This window comes from Lithobates pipiens, unplaced genomic scaffold (genome assembly GCF_037356315.1).
Source record: "Lithobates pipiens isolate NorthernLeopardFrog02 unplaced genomic scaffold, aLitPip1_a1.2 Scaffold_25, whole genome shotgun sequence".
NCBI classification, from domain to species: domain Eukaryota; kingdom Metazoa; phylum Chordata; class Amphibia; order Anura; family Ranidae; genus Lithobates; species Lithobates pipiens.
In genome coordinates, this window is record NW_027507787.1 from 126,989,866 (window position 1) to 127,011,437 (window position 21,572).

Below are 21,572 nucleotides of genomic sequence, written 5' to 3' on the forward strand. Positions count from 1 at the left end.
CCCCTCTTTTTTGAGGTTTCAGTGCTTGCTACAAAACTGAAGTGCTTCCTGTATGGGGGGGGGGGGGATTGTATAGGGGATCACTTCCTGTGTGAAGACCTTTGGTCTACCAGTGTCCATTTACCTAATAATGAAGTATAATGCAGCAGGTAATGAATATTAGCCTGACTGTGTCCCATGGTGTACTCAAAGAAAAGGATTTTACAGGTAAGTATGACATAAAAATCCTATTTTGAATACCCACTGTATGTGCAAATATGACAAATCCACCCTGTGTAATGCAACGCAAAAAAGATATACATAAAACAATTTAGTCTTTGTGTAGTCGAATGCAGAAATAATAATGCATATGCAAGTGCCTAAAAACAAAAACACTATTTGCTGTGTGCAACTCCAATAATACTTTCACAGTGAAATTGTCACTCATTCAGTGCTTAGTGCAATATGAAGTCAGTTTCTCTTGTACAAATTATCAAACAAATCTTCCAGGTGTATACCCCCATTTTCCATAGCAAAGACCATGTGCCGTTGAATGTGCTCTCACCTTTCTGGATGGACCCCTATATCACAGGAGGTCAATACAGCACCTTAAGGTAATCATATGCCACCCCTCAGCCAGCCTGTCAGTAAACCCAATGGTCCTGATGGCCCCGCCCAATGTGATGGTGTCAGCAGACATCCCCCACTGACGCGTCGCATGCTGATTGAACTTCATCAAATCTTGACATGCGACTGTGTTCTTGCAGCTGCTACATCTGTATCCACTTTTATAGGCTGCCTGTGTACAGTTCCAATGTGCCGTGAAGCAGGGAGGATGGGCTTCAGCGCCCATCACAATGAGCCCTTAGTGATAACACAATACTATACTTCTATTGAGTTGTGTGCCTATGGGTTACTGACACTTCAAACTACTAGCAATTGAACTAGCCTGAGTGTGCTCCTGTACCTAGAGAGTCAAAATCAGGGCAATGGAGTGGTTATTCACTTATAGGGCATTCAACGGCACCAATATTTAAGCAGCAACAGCAGAAAAGATGACAACGTTGCAGGGATTTTTCTGCAGAAGGAAGAGTTGTTACCCTATCCAAGTAGTTCTACTGGCAGGAGCAACAGGTATTTACAAAATGTTTCAGGGTGAGTTTGGAAAAACAGAAGGCCGTCTTATTGATATGGACAGCCAACCTCAAGTTGTGATTTTATAGTTTGAGCAAAGTTCTTTAATGTTGGCTTTTTGTTCTCTGCTTTGCTAACATTGATTGTTCATTCCTGGCAGCTGGTGCAGACATTAAAGAGATGCAAAATAGGACCTTTCAAGAATGTTATGGTGGAGGCTTCCTGTCACACTGGAATCGCGTGTCCACTACAAAGAAGCCCGTCATTGCAGCAGTTAATGGTTATGCAGTAAGTTGTAACTGACACTGTTTATTACTACAAACTCAGTGCTCTTTGAAACTCTGGTATCTATACCTAAACTCAGCACAAATGTAAAAATGGACTTTGACGCCTTGAAACAAGAGCTAAGCAGTGTAGAGTAATTGGAGTCAAACTTTTTCTTAATTTTGGATAAAGTAAGGGGAGGGCTATGACCCCTGTCAGGTTTTTTGCCATCTGTGGATCATTGAGGGGATTTCCCTTTGCTTCCTGTCCCATAGTCAAAATGGTAAACGAGAGGAAATCCCTACAAATTGAGGAAATCCCTTGGGGTCCCCATTAAGGGCCAGTTCAAACTAGACATGTGCATTCGTTTTCGTCCGAATGCATTTTCGTCCGAATTTCAGCTATTTTCGTTTTCGTTTTGACAAACGATAACGAAAGCACAAAATCCGAAAAACGAAAGATCCGACATAAATAAATGCTTTATTTTCGTTTTCATTGTTACAACAGTTCGATATAGAATAGGAGATTCGACATGACTCTGACAACAATCTGTGTCTATAGAACCTGTGTTCGAATGTGCCTAACCTTACCTCTATTAGTCCAAGATTATATAGAGAAAATATTCGACAGAGAAAAAAGATTTGACAGAGAAAAGATTCTGCAAGATACTGTCCTAAAAAGTGTTTGGGGACCCGGGTCCTGCCCCAGGGGACATGTATCAATGCAAAAAAAAGTTTTAAAAACGGCCGTTTTTTCGGGAGCAGTGATTTTAATAATGATTAAAGTGAAACAATAAAAGTGTAATATTCCTTTAAATTTCGTAGGGGGGGGGTTGTCTATAGTATGCCTGTGAAGGGGCGCATGTTTCCCGTGCTTAGAATTGTCCCTGCACAAAGTGTCATTTATGCAGGAAAAAAAGTCCTTTAAAATCACTCGCAGCTATAATGAATTGTCGGCTCCGTAATACAGAGAACACTCATTGAAAGTCATTGATAAAAAAATAAATAAATAAATAAATAAAAAAGCGTGGGGGTCCCCCAAATTCAATTACCAGGCCCTTCAGGTCTGGTATGGATATTAAGGGGAACCCTGCCTCAAATTTAAGAAAAAATTTGACGTGGGGTTCCCCCTAAATATCCATAACCAGACCCTTCAGGTCTGGTATGGATATTAAGGGGAACCCCGCGTCAAATTTAAAAAAAAATTGACGTGGGGTTCCCCCTAAAAATCCATACCAGACCCTTTATCCGAGCACGCAACCTGGCAGGCCGCAGGAAAAGAGGGGGGGACGAGAGAGCGGCCCCCCCTCCCTCCTGAACCGTACCAGGCCACATGCCCTCAACATTGGGAGGATGCTTTGGGGGTCTGTGACCCCTCAAAGCACCTTGTCCCCATGTTGATGAGGACAAGGGCCTCATCCCCACAACCCTGGCCGGTGGTTGTGGAGGTCTGCGGGCGGGGGGCTTATCAGAATCTGGAAGCCCCCTTTAATAAGGGGACCCCCAGATCCCGGCCCCCCCCCTGTTTGAAATGGTAAGGGGGTACAAAAGTACCCCTACCATTTCACAAAGAAAGTGTAAAAAATGTTTAAATAAAACAAACACACTTTGGAAAAATTCCTTTATTAAAAATAAAAAAATAAAAAAAAGATTCCAGCGGCGGTAATCCACTCTTGCTATCCATCGACGGACGGTCATCTCTCCAGCGATGTCTAATATCATCCAGCGCAGCGCAGCATCCTTCTTCTGTCTCCGTGGAGGAGACACTACAGGCATTCCGGCGGCTGACGTTTGTTATATACGGAGGGCGGGGCCACCCGTCACCTGACCCCGCCCCCCTCTGACGCAAGGGGAAACCCGGGGTTCCCTGTGACGTAGGGGTGACCCGCACCCCTCTGATGTAACACAGGCAGGTTTCCGTTACATCAGAGGGGGGCGGGGTCACCCCTACGTCACGGGGAACCCCGGGTTTCCCCTTGCGTCAGAGGGGGGCGGGGTCAGGTGACGGGTGGCCCCGCCCTCCGTATATAACAAACGTCAGCCGCCGGAATGTCTGTAGTGTCTCCTCCACGGAGACAGAAGAAGGATGCTGCGCTGCGCTGGATGACATGAGACATCGCTGGAGATATGACCGTCCGTCGATGGATAGCAAGAGTGGATTACCGCCGCTGGAATCTTTTTTTTATTTTTTTATTTTTAATAAAGGAATTTTTCAAAAGTGTGTTTGTTTTATTTAAACATTTTTTACACTTTCTTTGTGAAATGGTAGGGGTACTTTTGTACCCCCTTACCATTTCAAACAGGGGGGGGGCCGGGATCTGGGGGTCCCCTTGTTAAAGGGGGCTTCCAGATTCTGATAAGCCCCCCGCCCGCAGACCTCCACAACCACCGGCCAGGGTTGTGGGGATGAGGCCCTTGTCCTCATCAACATGGGGACAAGGTGCTTTGAGGGGTCACAGACCCCCAAAGCATCCTCCCAATGTTGAGGGCATGTGGCCTGGTACGGTTCAGGAGGGAGGGGGGCCGCTCTCTCGTCCCCCCCTCTTTTCCTGCGGCCTGCCAGGTTGCGTGCTCGGATAAAGGGTCTGGTATGGATTTTTAGGGGGAACCCCACGTCAATTTTTTTTTAAATTTGACGCGGGGTTCCCCTTAATATCCATACCAGACCTGAAGGGTCTGGTTATGGATATTTAGGGGGAACCCCACGTCAAATTTTTTCTTAAATTTGAGGCAGGGTTCCCCTTAATATCCATACCAGACCTGAAGGGCCTGGTAATTGAATTTGGGGGACCCCCACGCTTTTTTATTTATTTATTTATTTATTTTTTTATCAATGACTTTCAATGAGTGTTCTCTGTATTACGGAGCCGACAATTCATTATAGCTGCGAGTGATTTTAAAGGACTTTTTTTCCTGCATAAATGACACTTTGTGCAGGGACAATTCTAAGCACGGGAAACATGCGCCCCTTCACAGGCATACTATAGACAACCCCCCCCTACGAAATTTAAAGGAATATTACACTTTTATTGTTTCACTTTAATCATTATTAAAATCACTGCTCCCGAAAAAACGGCCGTTTTTAAAACTTTTTTTTGCATTGATCCATGTCCCCTGGGGCAGGACCCAGGTCCCCAAACACTTTTTAGGACAGTAACTTGCAAATTAGCCTTTAAAATGAGCACTTTAGATTTTGAACGTTGGAGTCCCATAGACTTTAATAGGGTTCTAAAGTATGCTATATACTAGCTCCGTCGAATCTTCTTTATACATTCGACAGACACCATAAGCCTTCAAAGACAGATTCGACCGTGATTCATGTGGATTTTCGGACGAATGCAATTTTTGAACGAAAAATGAAATAAATAAAAACGAATTTCGGGAGTAACTAAATAAATTAAGTTTTCAGACGAAAACGAAATTCCGAAACGAAATATTTTACTCTGCACATGTCTAGTTCAAACCAGATGCAATTCTGTGCGCTTTTCTTTCTGTACAAAATTCATGCACAGTGTTTTCCATGTATTCTAGTGACTCTAGTTCACACCATGCAATCAGTTTCTGCACCAGAAACTGACTACATGGTTTGAACTAGAGCCATTGGAATACATGGAAAACACTGCATGCATTTTTAGTGCAGAAAATAGCGCACGGAACTGCATCTGGTGTGAACTGGCCCTAAAAGATACTTTTCTGGGGATAAACCAAAATTTGTGATTTTCTTCTACTTTTACTTTCAATGATAATGGTGCAATGGGCAAATGGTGAGGTTGAATCTCCCTAATGGGGAGACAGACGGCAATAAAAACCTAATAGTTGTAATCCATCTCCACTCTATACAAATCTTTAAAAAAGGTGTTTCCTTTAGTTATATTTTAATTCTCTGAGCACTTGTCATTCCATTTTTTTTTTGTACAGCCAGCATGTGAGTCAACAGTATTTTAATGGTAGGCGATTCAGCCCATACTAAGCACTGTCACGGGTGGTTCTAGGTCTATTTGTATAATTAGTGTGTAGGTAATAGTATAGAAGATATTTTTAGCAATTGAATAGATGTCTGATTGCATGGTCCTTGCCATGGGTGTTTTAAGTCAGCCTGCGAAGTTTAATCAGTATGCGTTCACATGTATTGTTAGAATTACAGGGTTTTTAAATAATAATCACTGGAATGTGAACATTTTCTGCATCTGAAAAAGCTTTAAGTAATTGTATTGAGTCATCATATAATAAATAGGTAATGGTGAAACATTTTAGGCTGTCACCTTGGTTGAGGTTGCTATTGATTTTTACCCAGGTGTCTTCCAGTACAGCCCTTGAGAGATTGAGTCCCTCCCATCACCACAAGAAAACACATTGCCTCAGTTCAAAAGGTGGTCCCTGGTCAGTCATTCTGTGTTTCCTCTGTCGGAGTAACATGTTGCTGAGGAAACAGTAGAAGGACTTCATCTCTCAGGGGCTGCCTGAAGGGAGTGGAGACTGCACAGGGGGACTTTTTTGTTGGCTTGGGTACCATCCAGCAAAACAGGAGCAGACCCGTTACCCCCACTCCTTCCAGTTTTGAGGTGTTCCAGTGGCAGGGTGATGCAGGTTCCCCCAGGGGCTGTGTAGATGGATTCGTTCACCTCAGCTCCTCACTGCACTCGTGGTGGAGGCCGGAGACGCCGTTTGCGTCATTTTCGGCAGATCCGTGTCATCTCTGTGCACCGAGACTCCCGGTTCCGGGTCTCCAGGGCACAAGGAGCAGGGAGAAAGCCCAGGCTGGGCCTAGTAATTCCTGCCCTGCGTCCAGCAATACCAGACTAGCGGCGGGATCCAGAGCAGAAAGGGGGTACCATGGAGGCGAATCCCCAGGACACTCCGGCGTATACAGACACCAGCCAAAGCCAAGTAGGCTGCTGGGAAAGCCCTGTACTGTGGTTTTTACATGTTGGTAGTTGTAGGGCTGGAACTAGTATGCTCCATGGTGGTGGATACCTCACTGTCCTGAGAATAGCAGTAGTAGTGGTTGCAGCACTGGTGTTTTTAGAGGGTCAAAGTTTTATGCTAAGGTCATCTATTTTTATGTTACAGGCTAAGGAAGCTCCAAGGGAAGACAAGTCAGGTCACAAAAGTGCCCTAAGGCTCCATGCACACTGAAGCTCAAAAAAGCTATTTCTGGACGCCAGATTGCTGGCAGAAAACGCTGGTTGAAAAACCTGCTTTTAACAGCGTTTTATACTAGCGTTAATGAGCGTTTTACAGCATCAGCGTTAATGGGCGTTTTTTATAAAAATACACAGAGGACACTCCAAAAATCCCACAATGCATTGAAAAATAGAATGCCGAACACTAATGAACGAGCGTTAATGAGCGTTTGTCGTTTTTTGCCGCTGAAAAACGGCACTTTGAACGCGAATTTCTGGCGTTCAGAAAAAAGCCCATAAACTCCACTGCTCATTAAAGCTGAAAAACGTCCATGTGGGCATGGACACATAGGCTAACATAGAGTGGAATTTATGGGCTTTTACAAAAAACGCCCAAACGCCAATAAACTGCAGTTTATCAGCTTCAGTGTGCATGGAGCCTAACTCTGGAAACAAATTGTCCTCAGGCTCTAACAAAGCTTTATGCAGGCAGTGTATTGCAGGCTTACTAAAAACAGAGGCAGACTCTCCTTTGGCTAAATTCCTTAGCTCTTTTAAAGATGAGATGGCGTCAACCTTTTCAGTCTCTCAGGGAGTTAATCACATAAGTAAACACATCTGCTTCCACCAGTAGTGCAGCTGCTATTCCCTCTTCACCAGACCCTACAACATCCAGCTCCGGGGAGCCCCATAGAATCGGAGCATAGCCCCTGCATTAGTTAGGCCTGTATCCTCTGACTCATACCAGGATGAGGATAGGCTGTAGCTAACAAAGTCGCAAACTACAAACTGTCCCTTGAGGAAGTGGATGAACTGTCGAGCGCTATTTATGAAACGCTGGAAATTGATGAGGAAGAAGTTCAATTGTTCAGGCGTGATAAAATGTATGAGGCCCTGGGGAGAAAAGGCGAAAGTATTTCCAATGCATAGTGTACTTTCTGACCTTGTTCATAAGGAATGCGCTGAGCCAGATAAGAAAGCTTTATTTCCAAACTCTCTTAAAAGAAGATTTCCCTTTGACGAGAACCCAGAGGTAGTCTGGAATAAAAATCCAAAACTAGACGCCCCACTGTCCAAAGTGCCGAAACAGTCTGACGTTGCCTTCGAGGATATGGGACATTTTAAGGACCCAATGGACAGGAAAACAGACATAGTCTTAAAAAGGGCCTGGGATGCATCTATGGTGGGCCTGAAGCCAGCCGTAGCCACTTCTTGTGTACCTAGAAATCTTGAGTTCTGGTTGTCACAACTACAAGAACTCCTAGAGGCAGGTACTAAATTTGTGGCTAAGACTGCGGCACTTTCTGTTGCAGCCAGAAGGTCAGTCTGGGGGGAGACACGGCATCCAAAACATGCCTGTGCCCTGTCCCCTTTACCGGAGACTTAGTCTCCGGGCCTGAATTAGATACCGCCTTAGAACGGCGGATAAAAAGAAAACTTTCCCAATTAACAAGAAAAACTTCCAAAGGAAGTTTTTTTTTTTGTCCTTCAAAAGACAGAGAAGTTAAAACCCAAAAAGCACTGGACAGGGCAAAAAGAGAAAGGAAAAGGGTGTATACTTTTTAACCGTCACAGTCAGAACCTCAAACCCCAGTGACATCAGGGTCCCTGTGGAAGGAAGACTAAAGAATTTTCTCCCACAGTGGGAAAAGATCACCTCAAATGAGTTTGTTTTAAACATAATATAAAGAGGTTATGCACTGGAATTTCACAGCGATTCACCCTCTAAATTTCTAGTGACAAAACTTCCAAGACATTCAGAAAAAGCCAAGGCCTTACCATTACTAATAGGGGAGATGGTGGATCAAGAGGTATTGACACCAATCCCTATTCAGGAACAGGGGGATGGTTTTTACTCGCATATCTTTGTGGTGAAAAAACCGTCAGGGCAGTTCAGACTAATCGTGAACCTCTGACCCCTGAACCTGTCCATCCAATACAAAAGATTTTGAATTGAGTCCATTTACTCAATAAGTAATCTTCTCTAAAAAAGAGGTGTTTATGGCTACCCTGGATTTAATGGATGCCTATCTACATATCCCAATAAGAAAGGAATACCAAAAATGTCTTTCAGTGCAGAGCTCTTCACTTCAGACTCGTCCTCTCTGAGAATTTTTTCCAAGGTTCTCGGAGAAGCTCTGCTTCCGTTGAGACTTCAGTCAGTCTTGATCATTCCGTATCTAGACGACTTGCTCCTCATGGCCCACTCGGAGAAACAACTTTCTCGGGACTTAAAGTTATCACAGTTCAGCCTAAGTCAGTTCGGGTGGATAATCAGTTTGGAAAAGTCCAAAACAAACCCCACACAGAACATTCTATATTGGGCTACAAGATCCTGTCCATAAATCGGAGCATAGTCTTGCCGGAAGAAAAGATATTGAATCTGAAGCGGAGGATGTATTTTCTTCAAACCAGCACCAGATGTACAGTGAGGGAGGTGATGTCAGCATTGGGACTTATGACAGCTGCAATTCCGGCCGTACAATGGGCCAGGTTCCACCAAAGAGACCTTCAGAGGTTTTTGTTGGAACAATTAAAGAACAAAGATCTGGAGGAATGTGTCTCGATCCCCACAAGGGTAAAACGTTCCCTCTGGTGGTGGAGGGACACAGAAAATTTAAACAAAGGAGTACTCTGGGCCTTGCCTATCACAACCACACTGACCACGGATGTGAGCAGTTGCAGTTGGGGAGCCCATCTCAACTATTGCTGGGCACAGGATAGGTGGACGCCAGAGGAGAAACATTTTCAATTGGAAGGAACTAATAGTTCTAAAAGTTCAGATAGCTGCCTTAAGCTTGTACCTAGAGAAACGATTACAGGAAGATCCCCTTATCGCTAGGTTCTGTAAGGCAATCACTAGACACAAACCGGTCAGAGTCAACATAACTCCAACCTAAGTTCTTGCTAAACGTGGTATCTAAATTCCATAAGTCACAATATTGTCCTCCTTTCATTCTGTCAGAACGCCTCAAATGAAAGAGAGAAGCAATTTCATTTACTAGATGTGAGGCGGTGTATCCTAGAGTACCTAGAGGCAACCAAACCATTTAGAATGGCAGATTCACTCTGTCCTTTTTTTTCTGGTCAACGTAAAGGACAAAAAGCTTCTAAGGTCACTATAGCTAGGTGGATCAGGCTAGCTATTAAGGAAGCTTGTAAAACAATAAATGGAGATCCAACTGGGGGTGTTAAAGCCCAGTCAACAAGGGCACTCTCGACATCCTGGGCAGAAAGAGCTGGTGCCACCCAGGAGCAAATATGTAAAGCAGCCACATGGTCAAGCTTCTCCACCTTTTGCAAGGCATTGACTAGACTTAATGTCCAGTCAGGATCAGGCTTTTGGGAGGAAAGTCCTCCAAGCCATGCCCCCCTCACCCCCCCCCCCACCCTAACCTAGAGAGTACTTGGGGATCCTCTCAAGGGCTGTCCTGGAAGACGACTGGGGAAAACCGGAGTTAGACTTACTGGTAACTCCTTTTCCAGTAGTCTTCCAGGACAGCATGATCCCACCCTTGAATTATGTTGATGAATTAATATTACCTGTTATGGTTATGTTTTTCACTTCCATCCTTCGGTTTTTGGTAAATGACTGACCAGGGACCTGAGGGAACTCCTTTTGAACTGTGGCAATGTGTTTCCTGTGGCGATGGGAGGGACTCCATCTCAGGGGCTGTCCTGGAAGACTACTGGAAAAGGACTTACCGGTAAGTCTAAGTCCAGTTTGACTATGCCCTTTTATATTACTTTTATTAGGATGAAAGATAATTACTGTAAATCTCATATATGAAGGCTGTTGGCAGATACATAGGGTTAATTGATATGGCAGCATAAGTAGCCGCAATAATGTGTCAAATACAGTAACCTTTAGCTTGTCTGTTTATTTTTTCTATATATTTATAAGGAAGTAATAAAACATGATGATAAAAATCCCTTTGCTCTAAAACTGCTCCCTGGTTTCGGCAGAAAAGCACATAGTATGGGGTACACTAAATTATATCTCTAGAAACTGGGGATCTCCAGGTGTATATCCCCCATACTAGGTCCAAGAGTGGTTGGACTGTTATTTAAATGGTTTATGGTTTATGGTGGAGGCTCGGTGTTGTTTGTATCGGTTCTCCCCCCCCCCCCCCCCCCAAATTGCCATAATCAATTATCCTTAAAGCAGTAGTAAACTGCCGGAACCCCCCACCCCCGGAAAAAAAAAAAAACCCTGCAAGACAGTAGCATAATGTGCTAGTATGCATTGCATACTAGCACATTGTGAAATACTTGCCTTAGAACGAAGCTCCCGCAGCTCACCTGGTCACCACCGAGGGGGCTGGCATGTTCCCTCAGTGTTTATTTTGGGTTCGCGAGCTCTGGCGCTGTGAGTGGCCGGAGCCACGATGACCTCACTCCTGCACATGCGTGTGGGAGTCCTCCGTTCAGCAAGCTGATGTCAGCAGCTGCATGAAGGGTGAATATCTCCTAAACCGTGCAGGTTTAGGAGATAAGCATTTTACCTACAGGTAAGCCTTGTTATAAGCTTACCTGTAAAAATGACCAAGCAGGCAATACAACTGCTTTAAGTTTGAAAAATTATGGCAGGGTGCAGGGTCAGGGGAAGCTGTTTTTGCCAACTCTTAACTCTTATATATTCATGCTTAGTTTATGCACGCATTTTTTTTATAAGGAAGCCTGTTACAGGGTAGATTTAGACATTAGTCTAACACTCCCTTTCCTCTGAACCCCGCTCTCTGTTTGGATCGCGCTTCTGAGGCTACTGACGGGCTGAGGAAGTGATGGAAACTTCCTCACTGCCTGTTTTGACCCCATTTTTGACAACAAATGCACGGCATTGCACACAGCTTTGTGGCCTATAGCAGTTAGGTGGCAAAAGTGTAGCTCAAACATACATTTTTTCCACCCTCCAACTGCAATCTAAGGGCCGGTTCACACCAGAGCAATGCTGTGCAAATCACATGCGATGTCTGTGCGATGCAATCTGTATAGCTGAATTCGAATTGCATTCGGACCAAAATCGTGCAGGACCCTTTTTTTTTTTTTTTGCACTAGAATCAGATTGCATATTTGTTCACATCCATACACTCCAATTCCTTTCCGAATTGACAGTTTGCACTGTGATATGCAAACCGGTCTGGGGGTGTCATTAACCTTCTATTGACACCAGCAGCAGTTTGCATAGGGCAATGTGAACCGTCGTGATATGCAATGCGGGAACCCGTACTGGATTTACACGGGTTCTCACATCGCAGCAGTGTGAACCATCCCTAAATGAAGCCATACTCCCTTTATTTAGTAAGCATATTAAATCTTATTTATAAATCTTATTTATAAAATATACAGCAGCAGACTTCTATCTGCTTTGTCCGAGTAAAATAAAACAAACTTTATACCCTTTTCCATTCGGGCCATAAAGTACAATGTAGCTTTAGATTTAGCAGGTACTGTTGCAATGCATATTACTGTATCATTTGAGAATATTGCACTGCTCCAACCTTGACTAAGCTTCTTCTTTATTTCTGTAGCTGGGAGGAGGCTGTGAGCTTGCCATGATGTGTGACATTATTTATGCTGGAGAAAAGGCCCAGTTTGGGCAACCAGAAATCTTACTCGGAACAATTCCAGGTAACTTGATTTTATTTAATCATTTGACAATAAGCAAATTCAAATCTGTTCATAAACTGTGAATATATGCTCATAAGCTTTGATCAAACCATGCAGGTGCAGATTACAAATTTTAAACAAAGCAGGCATGTGGAAAAGTTGGCTACATCTGAACATTCTCACATTAAAGAGAACCTTTACCATTCCCTGCACGTTGCCATTTTTTTACTCCCACCTCTCCGTTACACAATTGCTAACAATTTTCATATTTTGTGAACAATTTATATATACATAGTAAGGTTGAATAAAGACACCAGTCCATCCAGTTCAACCTGAGTGATTGTCTACAATTGTCCCTATCCCTGTACATTGCACACTCACATCAGTCCCTACAATCAAGGAGCCCACAATCAAAGGTCCTCATTCATATACTAGGGCCAATTTTGGACAAAAGCCAATTTAACCTATCTGCATGTTTTTGGAGTGTGGGAGGAAACTGGAGTACCCAGAGGAAACCCACTCAGGCACAGGGAGAACATGCAAACTCCAGGCAGGTAGTGTCGTGGTTGGGATTTGAGCCAATGAACCTTTTTACTGCTAGCTGAGAGTGCTAACCACTACACCACTGTGCCGCCCTATTTTTTTTTTTTTTTTACTTCTTTACCCTTCCACTTCTCTGCTAGGCATAGTTTAAATCGGTGTTTCTCAACCTTTGTTTTAGTCAAGGCACCCTTAAAAATGATGCTCCTTTATGCACATGCACCACTTTCTAAAATATAAAAAATAAAACTATAGGTTTTACATAATTCAATACACATAGGACATCCAACATTAGAGCTCATTTATTTTTACAAAACAAATGCACCTTTTTACACTAGTACTGACTAGTATTCCAGTGTTTTTCACCCCAGGTTTCTCTTCATCAGTCAGCTAATGGAAAGGGACGCACAAGGATGCTCTCAGGTGCCTGATCAACCTATAAAGTCATTGGTAGTTAGAAGGCCAGCAGTAAGCCCAAGGTTGTAATGATGCACAATTAAAGCTTGTGGCTTTGTGTAACAAAAAAGGCAGGCTTGATCCCCCTTCCGGCTTGTAGACAATTTTTGGGCAATTTTGAAGCAAGGCACCCCTGAGGAAGCTAGAAGGCACCCTAGTTGAAAAATAATGGTTTAAATCTATGTAGGCACGTCTGCGTACATTTTATGTGCTTTTACAAAATCTCAGGTTACTTTGGCACTTACTGACCTACAGCCCTCTGTAATGTATGACAAGAATATTCCTGGAGGCTGTTGACTAAAGGTAGGAGGAGGGTGGAGTAAAAATATAATTGTATACAGGTCACAAAATATGAAAATTGTGTAATAGAGTGGTAGGAGGAAGGAAACGACAAAGTCTTGTAAATTTTGAATGGTCCTCCTTTTTTTTTTTTTTTTTTTTTAACCATTTTAATACCGGCCACTTTTATCCCCTTCCTGCCCAGGCCAGCTTTTAGCGCTGTCATATTTTGAATGACAATTGCGTGGTCATGCAATGCTGTACACATCTCTTGGCCTCCAGGTTCAATAGCACACTAAAAGGGTTCGTTTGCAGGTACAGGGCTCCTCTAGTGGGCTTGTGGGATCATTACAGCCTGATCTATGCCTTCCCTTTCCTAAAACTCCTTCCTCGTCTACTTTGAAGGATCAAGATGGAGGACATTCTGGTGATTCTCATAACTCTGGATTAGCCCAGATGGATGTGGTACTGCCCTGCTTCGCAGTCTCAGGCTTTAATGCCATGGCTGCTAAAACCTGGATTATAAGACAGCTGCATTAATGAATCTGTGATTCCCAAGGTGCTTAAGACTAGGAATTCTACTTCTCTATGTGAAAGGCATGTTTCACTTAGTGTGAGGTGAGAGGCTTCCCCACCAAAAACTTTACTGTGAGATGAATCCTCTACTTACAGATGAGCTTGGGCCAGCAATTGGCCCTGGATCTGCATGGCTGCCACCTGGTCCTCTTTTCAAATGTTCTCCAAGTTTTACCAGTTGAAGGTACATGCCCCATCTGATGCAGCTTCCAGCATGAGGTTAGGCGGCTCTTTGAGCTGCAGTCCCTGATCTTGTTTTTTTGCCCACCCCTTGAATTGCATTTGGATATTCCAACAGTATTAGACTTCCTGTGTCCCTCAATGGATGAGAAAGGAGGGGAAAAAGGATTCTTGTTCTTACTGTAAAATCCTTTACTCAGTGAGACATGTTGGGATCTGGATCTGGAGGAGTTATCCTGGGCTGGAATGCAATGATTTTCGGTTGTCAGTGTCCAACCCTCCTGTAGGCTGCAGTGAAACTATTTGTTAATATAGAAATTCAAAATTGTTTTGCTGAGAGTATACTTGGTTTGCCCTTCACATATCCATTTGATATATGATTTTATACATCTATAGTCTGTACTTTTTTATTCTTTTGGTACACGGTTTAAGTTTTTAAGTGCAACGCTTTTTTTTTTGGTCGCATTTGTGCATGCAGCTTTTTCTTTAGTCTTGCGCGCAAATTTTATTTTCCCACATACCAATGCAGGGTGTACCAAGATGGGCGTTGCAGTGTACATCCTCTGTTGGAGACTTGGGCCGTCACTTCCGTTAATGATTCTGATGGCTGAGGCTGTAATCCACACCCCTGCCCCATAAGCTTACCTTATGCAGTGTGCAAGAACTCTCACGGTGCCAGGACCCACGCTCTGCCTTCTCCGACCCACTCCGCCCACCCACTGACTTCCGGGATGCAGGTATCGGGTGAAACATCGGGAGCATTTGCCCGAGTACAAGTACTTGGCATTGGCACCGATACCGATACTAGTATCAGTGCTACCCTAATGGAAAGAGTTTTATTATCTTTTAGACAAGTGCAACAAAAAAAAGAGGCAGAATCCTTGGAAGCTGATAACTTACATTGCTTTCTACTTCTGAACTGTTATCAGTTAGCATTGCACCCTGCTATCTGTGTGGACTACAGAACACTTACCCGGTGTTAGTGGAGAAGAGAAGGTGTTGTGCAGTCCTAACACAATGGCCTAGTCCTAACTCCTGTTCTTAGGGCAATAACGCTGTGCAGCACAGTTGTCATCCTAGGACGGAATTGTGGTAATAGCAGGATAGCCAGGTTTGCTGCACTGAATATGGATGTAACATGTTACAAAAGGTGAACTTATTTTTTAAGGTAAAGTTGTATAATTTTAGGTACCTTTTTAAAGTTCTAAAGGTAGACTGTTCTTTTACCTTCATGCATTCTCTGCATTAAGGCAAAACCTTCTGTGTGCAGCTTATTTCCAGTGTATATACCATTATACCATAGTTTGTAGACACTATAACTTTTATACAAACCAGTTTAATATACACTCATTGGGTTTTTTTTTTTTTTTTTCTTTTAACCAGACATGTATCAGAATTTATTTTGAACTACTTTTATGAAGAAATCTGATGTATTGATTATTATTTTTTTTGGATATGTTTTACAACAAAAAGTAGAAAATTAAATATATATATATATATATATATATATATATATATATATATATATATATATATATATATATATATATATATATACAGTGGTGTGAAAAAGTGTTTGCCCCCTTCCTCATTTCCTGTTCCTTTGCATGTTTGTCACACTTAAGTGTTTCGGAACATCAAACCAATTTAAACAATAGTCAAGGACAACACAAGTAAACACAAAATGCAATTTGTAAATGAAGGTGTTTATTATTAAAGGTGAAAAAAAATCCAAACCATCATGGCCCTGTGTGAAAAAGTGATTGCCCCCTAAACCTAATAACTGGTTGGGCCACCCTTAGCAGCAACAACTGCAACCAAGCGTTTGCGATAACGTGCAATGAGGCTTTTACAGCGTCCTGGAGGAATTTTGGCCCACTCATCTTTGCAGAATTGTCCTAATTCAGTTACATTAGAGGGTTTTCGAGCATGAACGGCCTTTTTAAGGTCATACCACAACATCTCAATAGGATTCAGGTCAGGACTTTGGTTAGGCCACTCCAAAGTCTTCATTTTGTTTTTCTTCAGCCATTCGGTGGTGGACTTGCTGGTGTGTTTAGGATCATTGTCCTGCTGCAGAACCCAAGTTCGTTTCAGCTTGAGTACACGAACAGATGGTCGGACATTCTCCTTCAGGATCTCTTGGTAGACAGCAGAATTCATAGTTCCTTTTATCACGGCAAGTCTTCCAGGTCCTGAAGCAGCAAAACAGCCCCAGACCATCACACTACCACCACCATATTTTACGGTTGGTATAATGTTCTTTTTATGAAATGCAGTGTTCCTTCTACGCCAGATATACTTGGACACACACCTTCCAAAGAGTTCCACTTTTGTCTCATCGGTCCACAGAATGTTGTCCCAAAAGTCTTGGGGATCATCAAGATGTGTTGTGGAGAAATTGAGACGAGCTTTGATGTTCTTTTTGCTCAGCAGTGGTTTTCTCCTTGGAACTCTGCCATGCAGGCCATTTTTGCCCAGTCTTTTCCTGATGGTGGAGGCATGAACGCTGACCTTAACTGAGGCAAGTGAGGCCTGCAGTTCCTTGGATGTTGTTGTGGGGTCTTTTGTGACCTCTTGGATGAGTCGTCGCTGCGCTCTTGGGGTAATTTTGGGCGGCCGGCCACTCCTGGGAAGGTTCACCACTGTTCCATGTCTTCGCCATTTGTGGATAATGGCTCTCACTGTGGTTTGCTGGATTCCCAAAGCTTTGGAAATGGCTTTATAACCCTTTCCAGACTGATAGATCTCAATTACTTTCTTTCTCAATTGTTCCTGAATTTCTTTGGGTCTCGGCATGATGTGTAGCTTTTAAGGATCTTCTGGTGGACCTTACTGTGTCAAGCAGCTCCTATTTAAGTGATGCCTTGATTGTGAACAGGTGTGGCAATAATCAGGCCTGGGTGTGGCTAGAGAAATTGAACTCAGGTGTGGACAACCACCTTTATAGTATGTTTTAACAAGGGGGCAATCATTTTTTCACACAGGGCCATGATGGTTTGGATTTTTTTTCACCTTTAATAATAAACACCTTCATTTACAAATTGCATTTTGTGTTTACTTGTGTTGTCCTTGACTATTGTTTAAATTGGTTTGATGTTCCGAAACACTTAAGTGTGACAAACATGCAAAGGAACAGGAAATGAGGAAGGGGGTAAACACTTTTTCACACCACTGTATATATATATATATATATATATATATATATATATATATATATATATATATATATATATATATATATATATATATATAATATATATATATATATAATTTTTTTTTTTTTTCTTCAAATTTTTTTTTTTTTCAGTTTTATATAATTTAAAAATAAAAAACCCAATTGTGATCAAATGCCACCAAAAGAAAGCTCTGTGGGGGGGGGGGGAGAAATCATTGGTGTACAGTGTTGCATGACCGTACAATTGCCAACTAAAGTAATGCAGTGCTGAGTAGCACAAAATGGCCTGGTCATGAAGGTGATAAAACTTTTGGAGGTGAAGTAGTTGAAGTGCAGAGAAAATAGAGACAGGTCATTTTAAATAAAAAGCAACCGGATCAAACAGAAGATGACTTGCTGAGAAAACATATATTTTCTCCTGTGTTTTCAAACCTGTAATACAATATTTCCTGGAAAATTCTGCTATTCATATTTTGTCATCTCCCAATATTTTTATTATTATTATTTTTTTTTAACATAGGGGCAGGTGGTACTCAGAGGCTGACGAGAGCTGTTGGGAAATCTCTGGCCATGGAGATGGTTCTTACTGGTGATCGCATATCTGCTAATGAAGCCAAGCAAGCAGGTTTTCCTTTCCTTGTGATTTTTGGCTATGCTAAATACTTTGTAGAAGGATCATTTTCTTTTTACCTAAATTAAAATACTTTTTAGAAGGAGAATTACCAGAGGTAGAACATGAAATAATATAATTTGTAAGAACTTGTCCTGAATCATTATTTTTACCCTTATAAAAGAAACCATACCATTTGGTAGAATAATTGCCTGTACATGGAAGTACAAATAGTTTATATGTGTCAGATATGTGCATCAGCTTATGAACAGGAAAACAAACAACTTGTAATAGAGTATCTTTACTCAGGTGGCCCAGTATTAATGAACAGGCTGGCGATGCATCTAATTGTGGCAAAACAGCACCTGGCTCTTTTTAGAGAATGTAACAGTGGTAGTGGGTAAAAAAAAATGTGCATTTTGTTTGGGAGCTATTGGTTTGATTATCCAGCTGTTTAGGTTTTCACATATCTGAAAGATCTTTTTTGGGAGTTACAATTGCAGACGTTAAATGGCTTCAATCCATTTTATGCTTGGCATCGCACACCCACTATTGGATTTTTGATTTATTCTTCAGGAGACTTCAGTAGAGGGATTCCAGATCTGACAAATTTAATTTAGGTTGTCCCTGCCCTGTAAAGTAGGTTAGATGATAGAAAATTTAGTATCAGTATATACTGTAGGGTGAACTTGCAGTGTAGTGTGGTGATTGTGTATGTTTTTTTTTTTTTCTTCTATAAAAAAAAGATTTAAACTAACAAAATAAATGTATGTTTACTACTTGTCCTTGCAGGACTTGTCAGCAAAGTGTTCCCAGCAGATAAGGTTGTTGAAGAGGCTATCGGCTGTGCTGAAAAGATAGCTGGGCATTCTAAACTCATTGTGGCTATGGCCAAAGAGGCTGTCAATGGGGGTGAGGGAAAAAAAAACATTGTCTGTTACAAGTCTGTATTGTCCTAGCTGTACTAACAAAAAGGTAGATGCAAGTTCATTTTTTATTAACTGTTGCTGTACTAATTCTTCATGCTGGGGTGGGAAAGTTAATATTAAATTTAGAAAGAGGCAGGAAATTTTAAATGGACAACTTCACTTTTCGTGAAATTGTCCTTTTAAGGTTTCCCTCCAACGCGATCAATGAAGCACAGGTAGCAAAGGACTTACCTTTCATTACTCTTCTGGATACTTGAGCGCTGCCAGTATTTTGGACTGTCCATAGAAAGGATTGGAGAAAGCTTCGTACATATGCAGTAAAGCTGGACACAGTTTTTAATTATTTCTGAGAAGGCAAAGTTAAAGAACGTGGGAGCTACATTTTACTATCTGAGATTTACTAAAGAATAAAGGGAAAACTTAAAGTGGACCTCCACCCTGAAGTGGAAGTTCCGCTCATCTGATCCCTCCCCCCTCCAGTGCCACAATTGGCACCTTTCAGGGGGGGGTGCAGATACCTACTCCAGGTATCTGCACCTACTTTCGGGACAAGCTAGCCACAGATCCCCCCCGTTGTGTTCTGGGAAACACACAGTTCCCAGGACACAGCGGGGACTAGTGGAGACGCGCAGCGCGACTCGCGCATGCGCAATAGGGAACCAGGCAGTGAAGCCGCAATGCTTCACTTCCTGATTCCCTGACAGAGAATGGCGGCGGGGGCAGCGGAGAGACGAGCGATTGCTGGTCATCTGCTGTCGACATCGCTGGACCCTGGGACAGGTATGTGTCCATTTATTAAAAGTCAGCAGCTGCTGTTTGTAGATGCTGGCTTTTAATATTTTTTTTTAAAGGTGCAGCTCCTCTTTAAAGGACAACTCCATCAAAGGTCAAAGAAATTTGTATTTTTAATCCCTGCCCTTCTGTTAGGAGGCTTTGTCTATTTTTTTTGGATGTTCTTCAGGATATTTACATAGAAAAATAAGTCAGCTGCTTAGGGACTTGAACAGAATGTGGTAGAATCTTTCACTGGATGAAACTACAGTGACAGCTGGTTCACACCAGAACGTGTGTGATCCTGTGCGGTACAATTTTGACAGCTCGTTCATTTGAATGGACTGCAAATCACACTGAAACATGGATAAAATAGTGTAAGCGTTACTACTTCAAATTGCACTGCACCAAACTGCATGGTACTGCAGTACAATGTGATCTGGTGCCTGCAAACGCACTGCATCTGCGATCTGCTTTTGAGTTGCCATTAGAAGTACATTGGCACCCACATGCAGATTGCAAAGGCAACACATTCACCACATATTCTCGCATGGAAGGCTACTTTCCTGCACTGTGTTTTGGTGTAAGCCGGCAGCCCTAAGAGCAAGGCTAACCTTAGGTTTCTTCCCAGTGCTCCTAAAATGTGGTATAGAGGAAAGACTTAGAATCTGGTAGAGTGCTATTACTACAGGACAGTTATGCTCGGAGCCCAAGCTGCAAGATGGTGCTCTCAGAGAAACTTGGTTAAATGATCTGGAAGACTAAGAACATCTCTGGATTTGTAGGTGAGTTTTCTTTTATCTTTTAATGGGCTCTTAATTTTTTGGGCTAGAGTTCTGCTTTAGGGCCAAGTTAAAAATGTCTTTATATCAATAATTTCCAACAACTATGCTAGACTTATTAGGTACCTGTTTCTACAGCATTTGAATTGTCATTGTCCGAAGGAAACCGTCTTGAGAAGCGACTTTTCCATTCCACATTTGCTACGGTAAGGTGTTTCACGATGTTCTTATTTTCTAAGTGTGAATTGACTCGAGTAATGAACTGAACATCGAATGTGATTGTTTTTCAGGATGACCGAAAAGAAGGAATGACTGCATTCGTGGAGAAAAGGAAAGCAAATTTTACAGATCAGTAAACTATCCAGTAAATCTGTACATGACCAATCTGAAACATGTAGTTTTGCAGCCAATGCAAGTGCAATCACACCATGCCTTAATTTTACCAATGAAAAGCCCTTGAGAGGTTATAAAGTAGCCGAAGACTACATTTCTAATACAGGTATTCAGGACATCTGACTTTTCATTACCTTCTATGCGATTTGTGGTTCCAGTTGGTGTCTAAGGAATAGAAGTGGTTTCTAAGGATCTGTGCCCTGGTGAATATTGTAAATCAATGGGAATTTAATGTCAGTCCATTCTATGTTAATAAAATGTTGAAGAAAAAATTGTATGGGCTTTATTTATCATTATGGTCTTCTAATCCATGTTTCTCCTATTCAAGTTTCAACAACAATTGCTTCAGTCTCAGTCAAGGACCTTTAGCAATGCGTTCTATACATTGAGGAAAAAAATTTATGTCAGTTATCTAAAGGAGTCTTTCTCAACCTTTTTTAACAGAGTAACCCTTAAAATTATTTTCAGGTATTACTTAGATGGTCAGTGGAAAAATGCTCCTTAAATTGATCAATGTAGTGTTCCCCTAATTGGTTGCTATTAAAATGTTCCTTTACATTGGTGGTCAGTGGAGAAGTGCTCCCTTACATTGGTGGTGAATGGGAGAAGGACCTTATTAACTTCTTGACATCCGCGATATAGCCGAATGACGGCCACAGCGCGGACCTGAATTTCCGGGAGGCCGTCATATGGCGGCCTCCCCTGTGCGCGCTGCCTGCACATGCCGTGATCACCGAGTCACAAACTCGGGTGATCACCGATCCGAGTA

The 21,572-nt window shown here is 42.3% G+C and overlaps 1 protein-coding gene across 1 annotated transcript in view; it reads left to right on the plus strand.

The window, feature by feature from the left end:
* ECHS1 (enoyl-CoA hydratase, short chain 1) overlaps positions 1 to 21,075 on the plus strand; it is a 70,090-nt gene extending 49,015 nt beyond the window's left edge. Inside the window, exons 3-8 of the mRNA XM_077454847.1 lie at positions 1,274 to 1,401; positions 12,031 to 12,130; positions 17,839 to 17,943; positions 18,721 to 18,840; positions 20,549 to 20,616; positions 20,701 to 21,075. Of these exons, the coding sequence (XP_077310973.1) occupies positions 1,274 to 1,401; positions 12,031 to 12,130; positions 17,839 to 17,943; positions 18,721 to 18,840; positions 20,549 to 20,616; positions 20,701 to 20,766 (587 nt within the window). The 3' untranslated portion in view covers positions 20,767 to 21,075. The remainder of the gene's footprint in view (positions 1 to 1,273; positions 1,402 to 12,030; positions 12,131 to 17,838; positions 17,944 to 18,720; positions 18,841 to 20,548; positions 20,617 to 20,700) is intronic.
* The last annotated feature ends 497 nt before the right edge of the window (positions 21,076 to 21,572 follow it).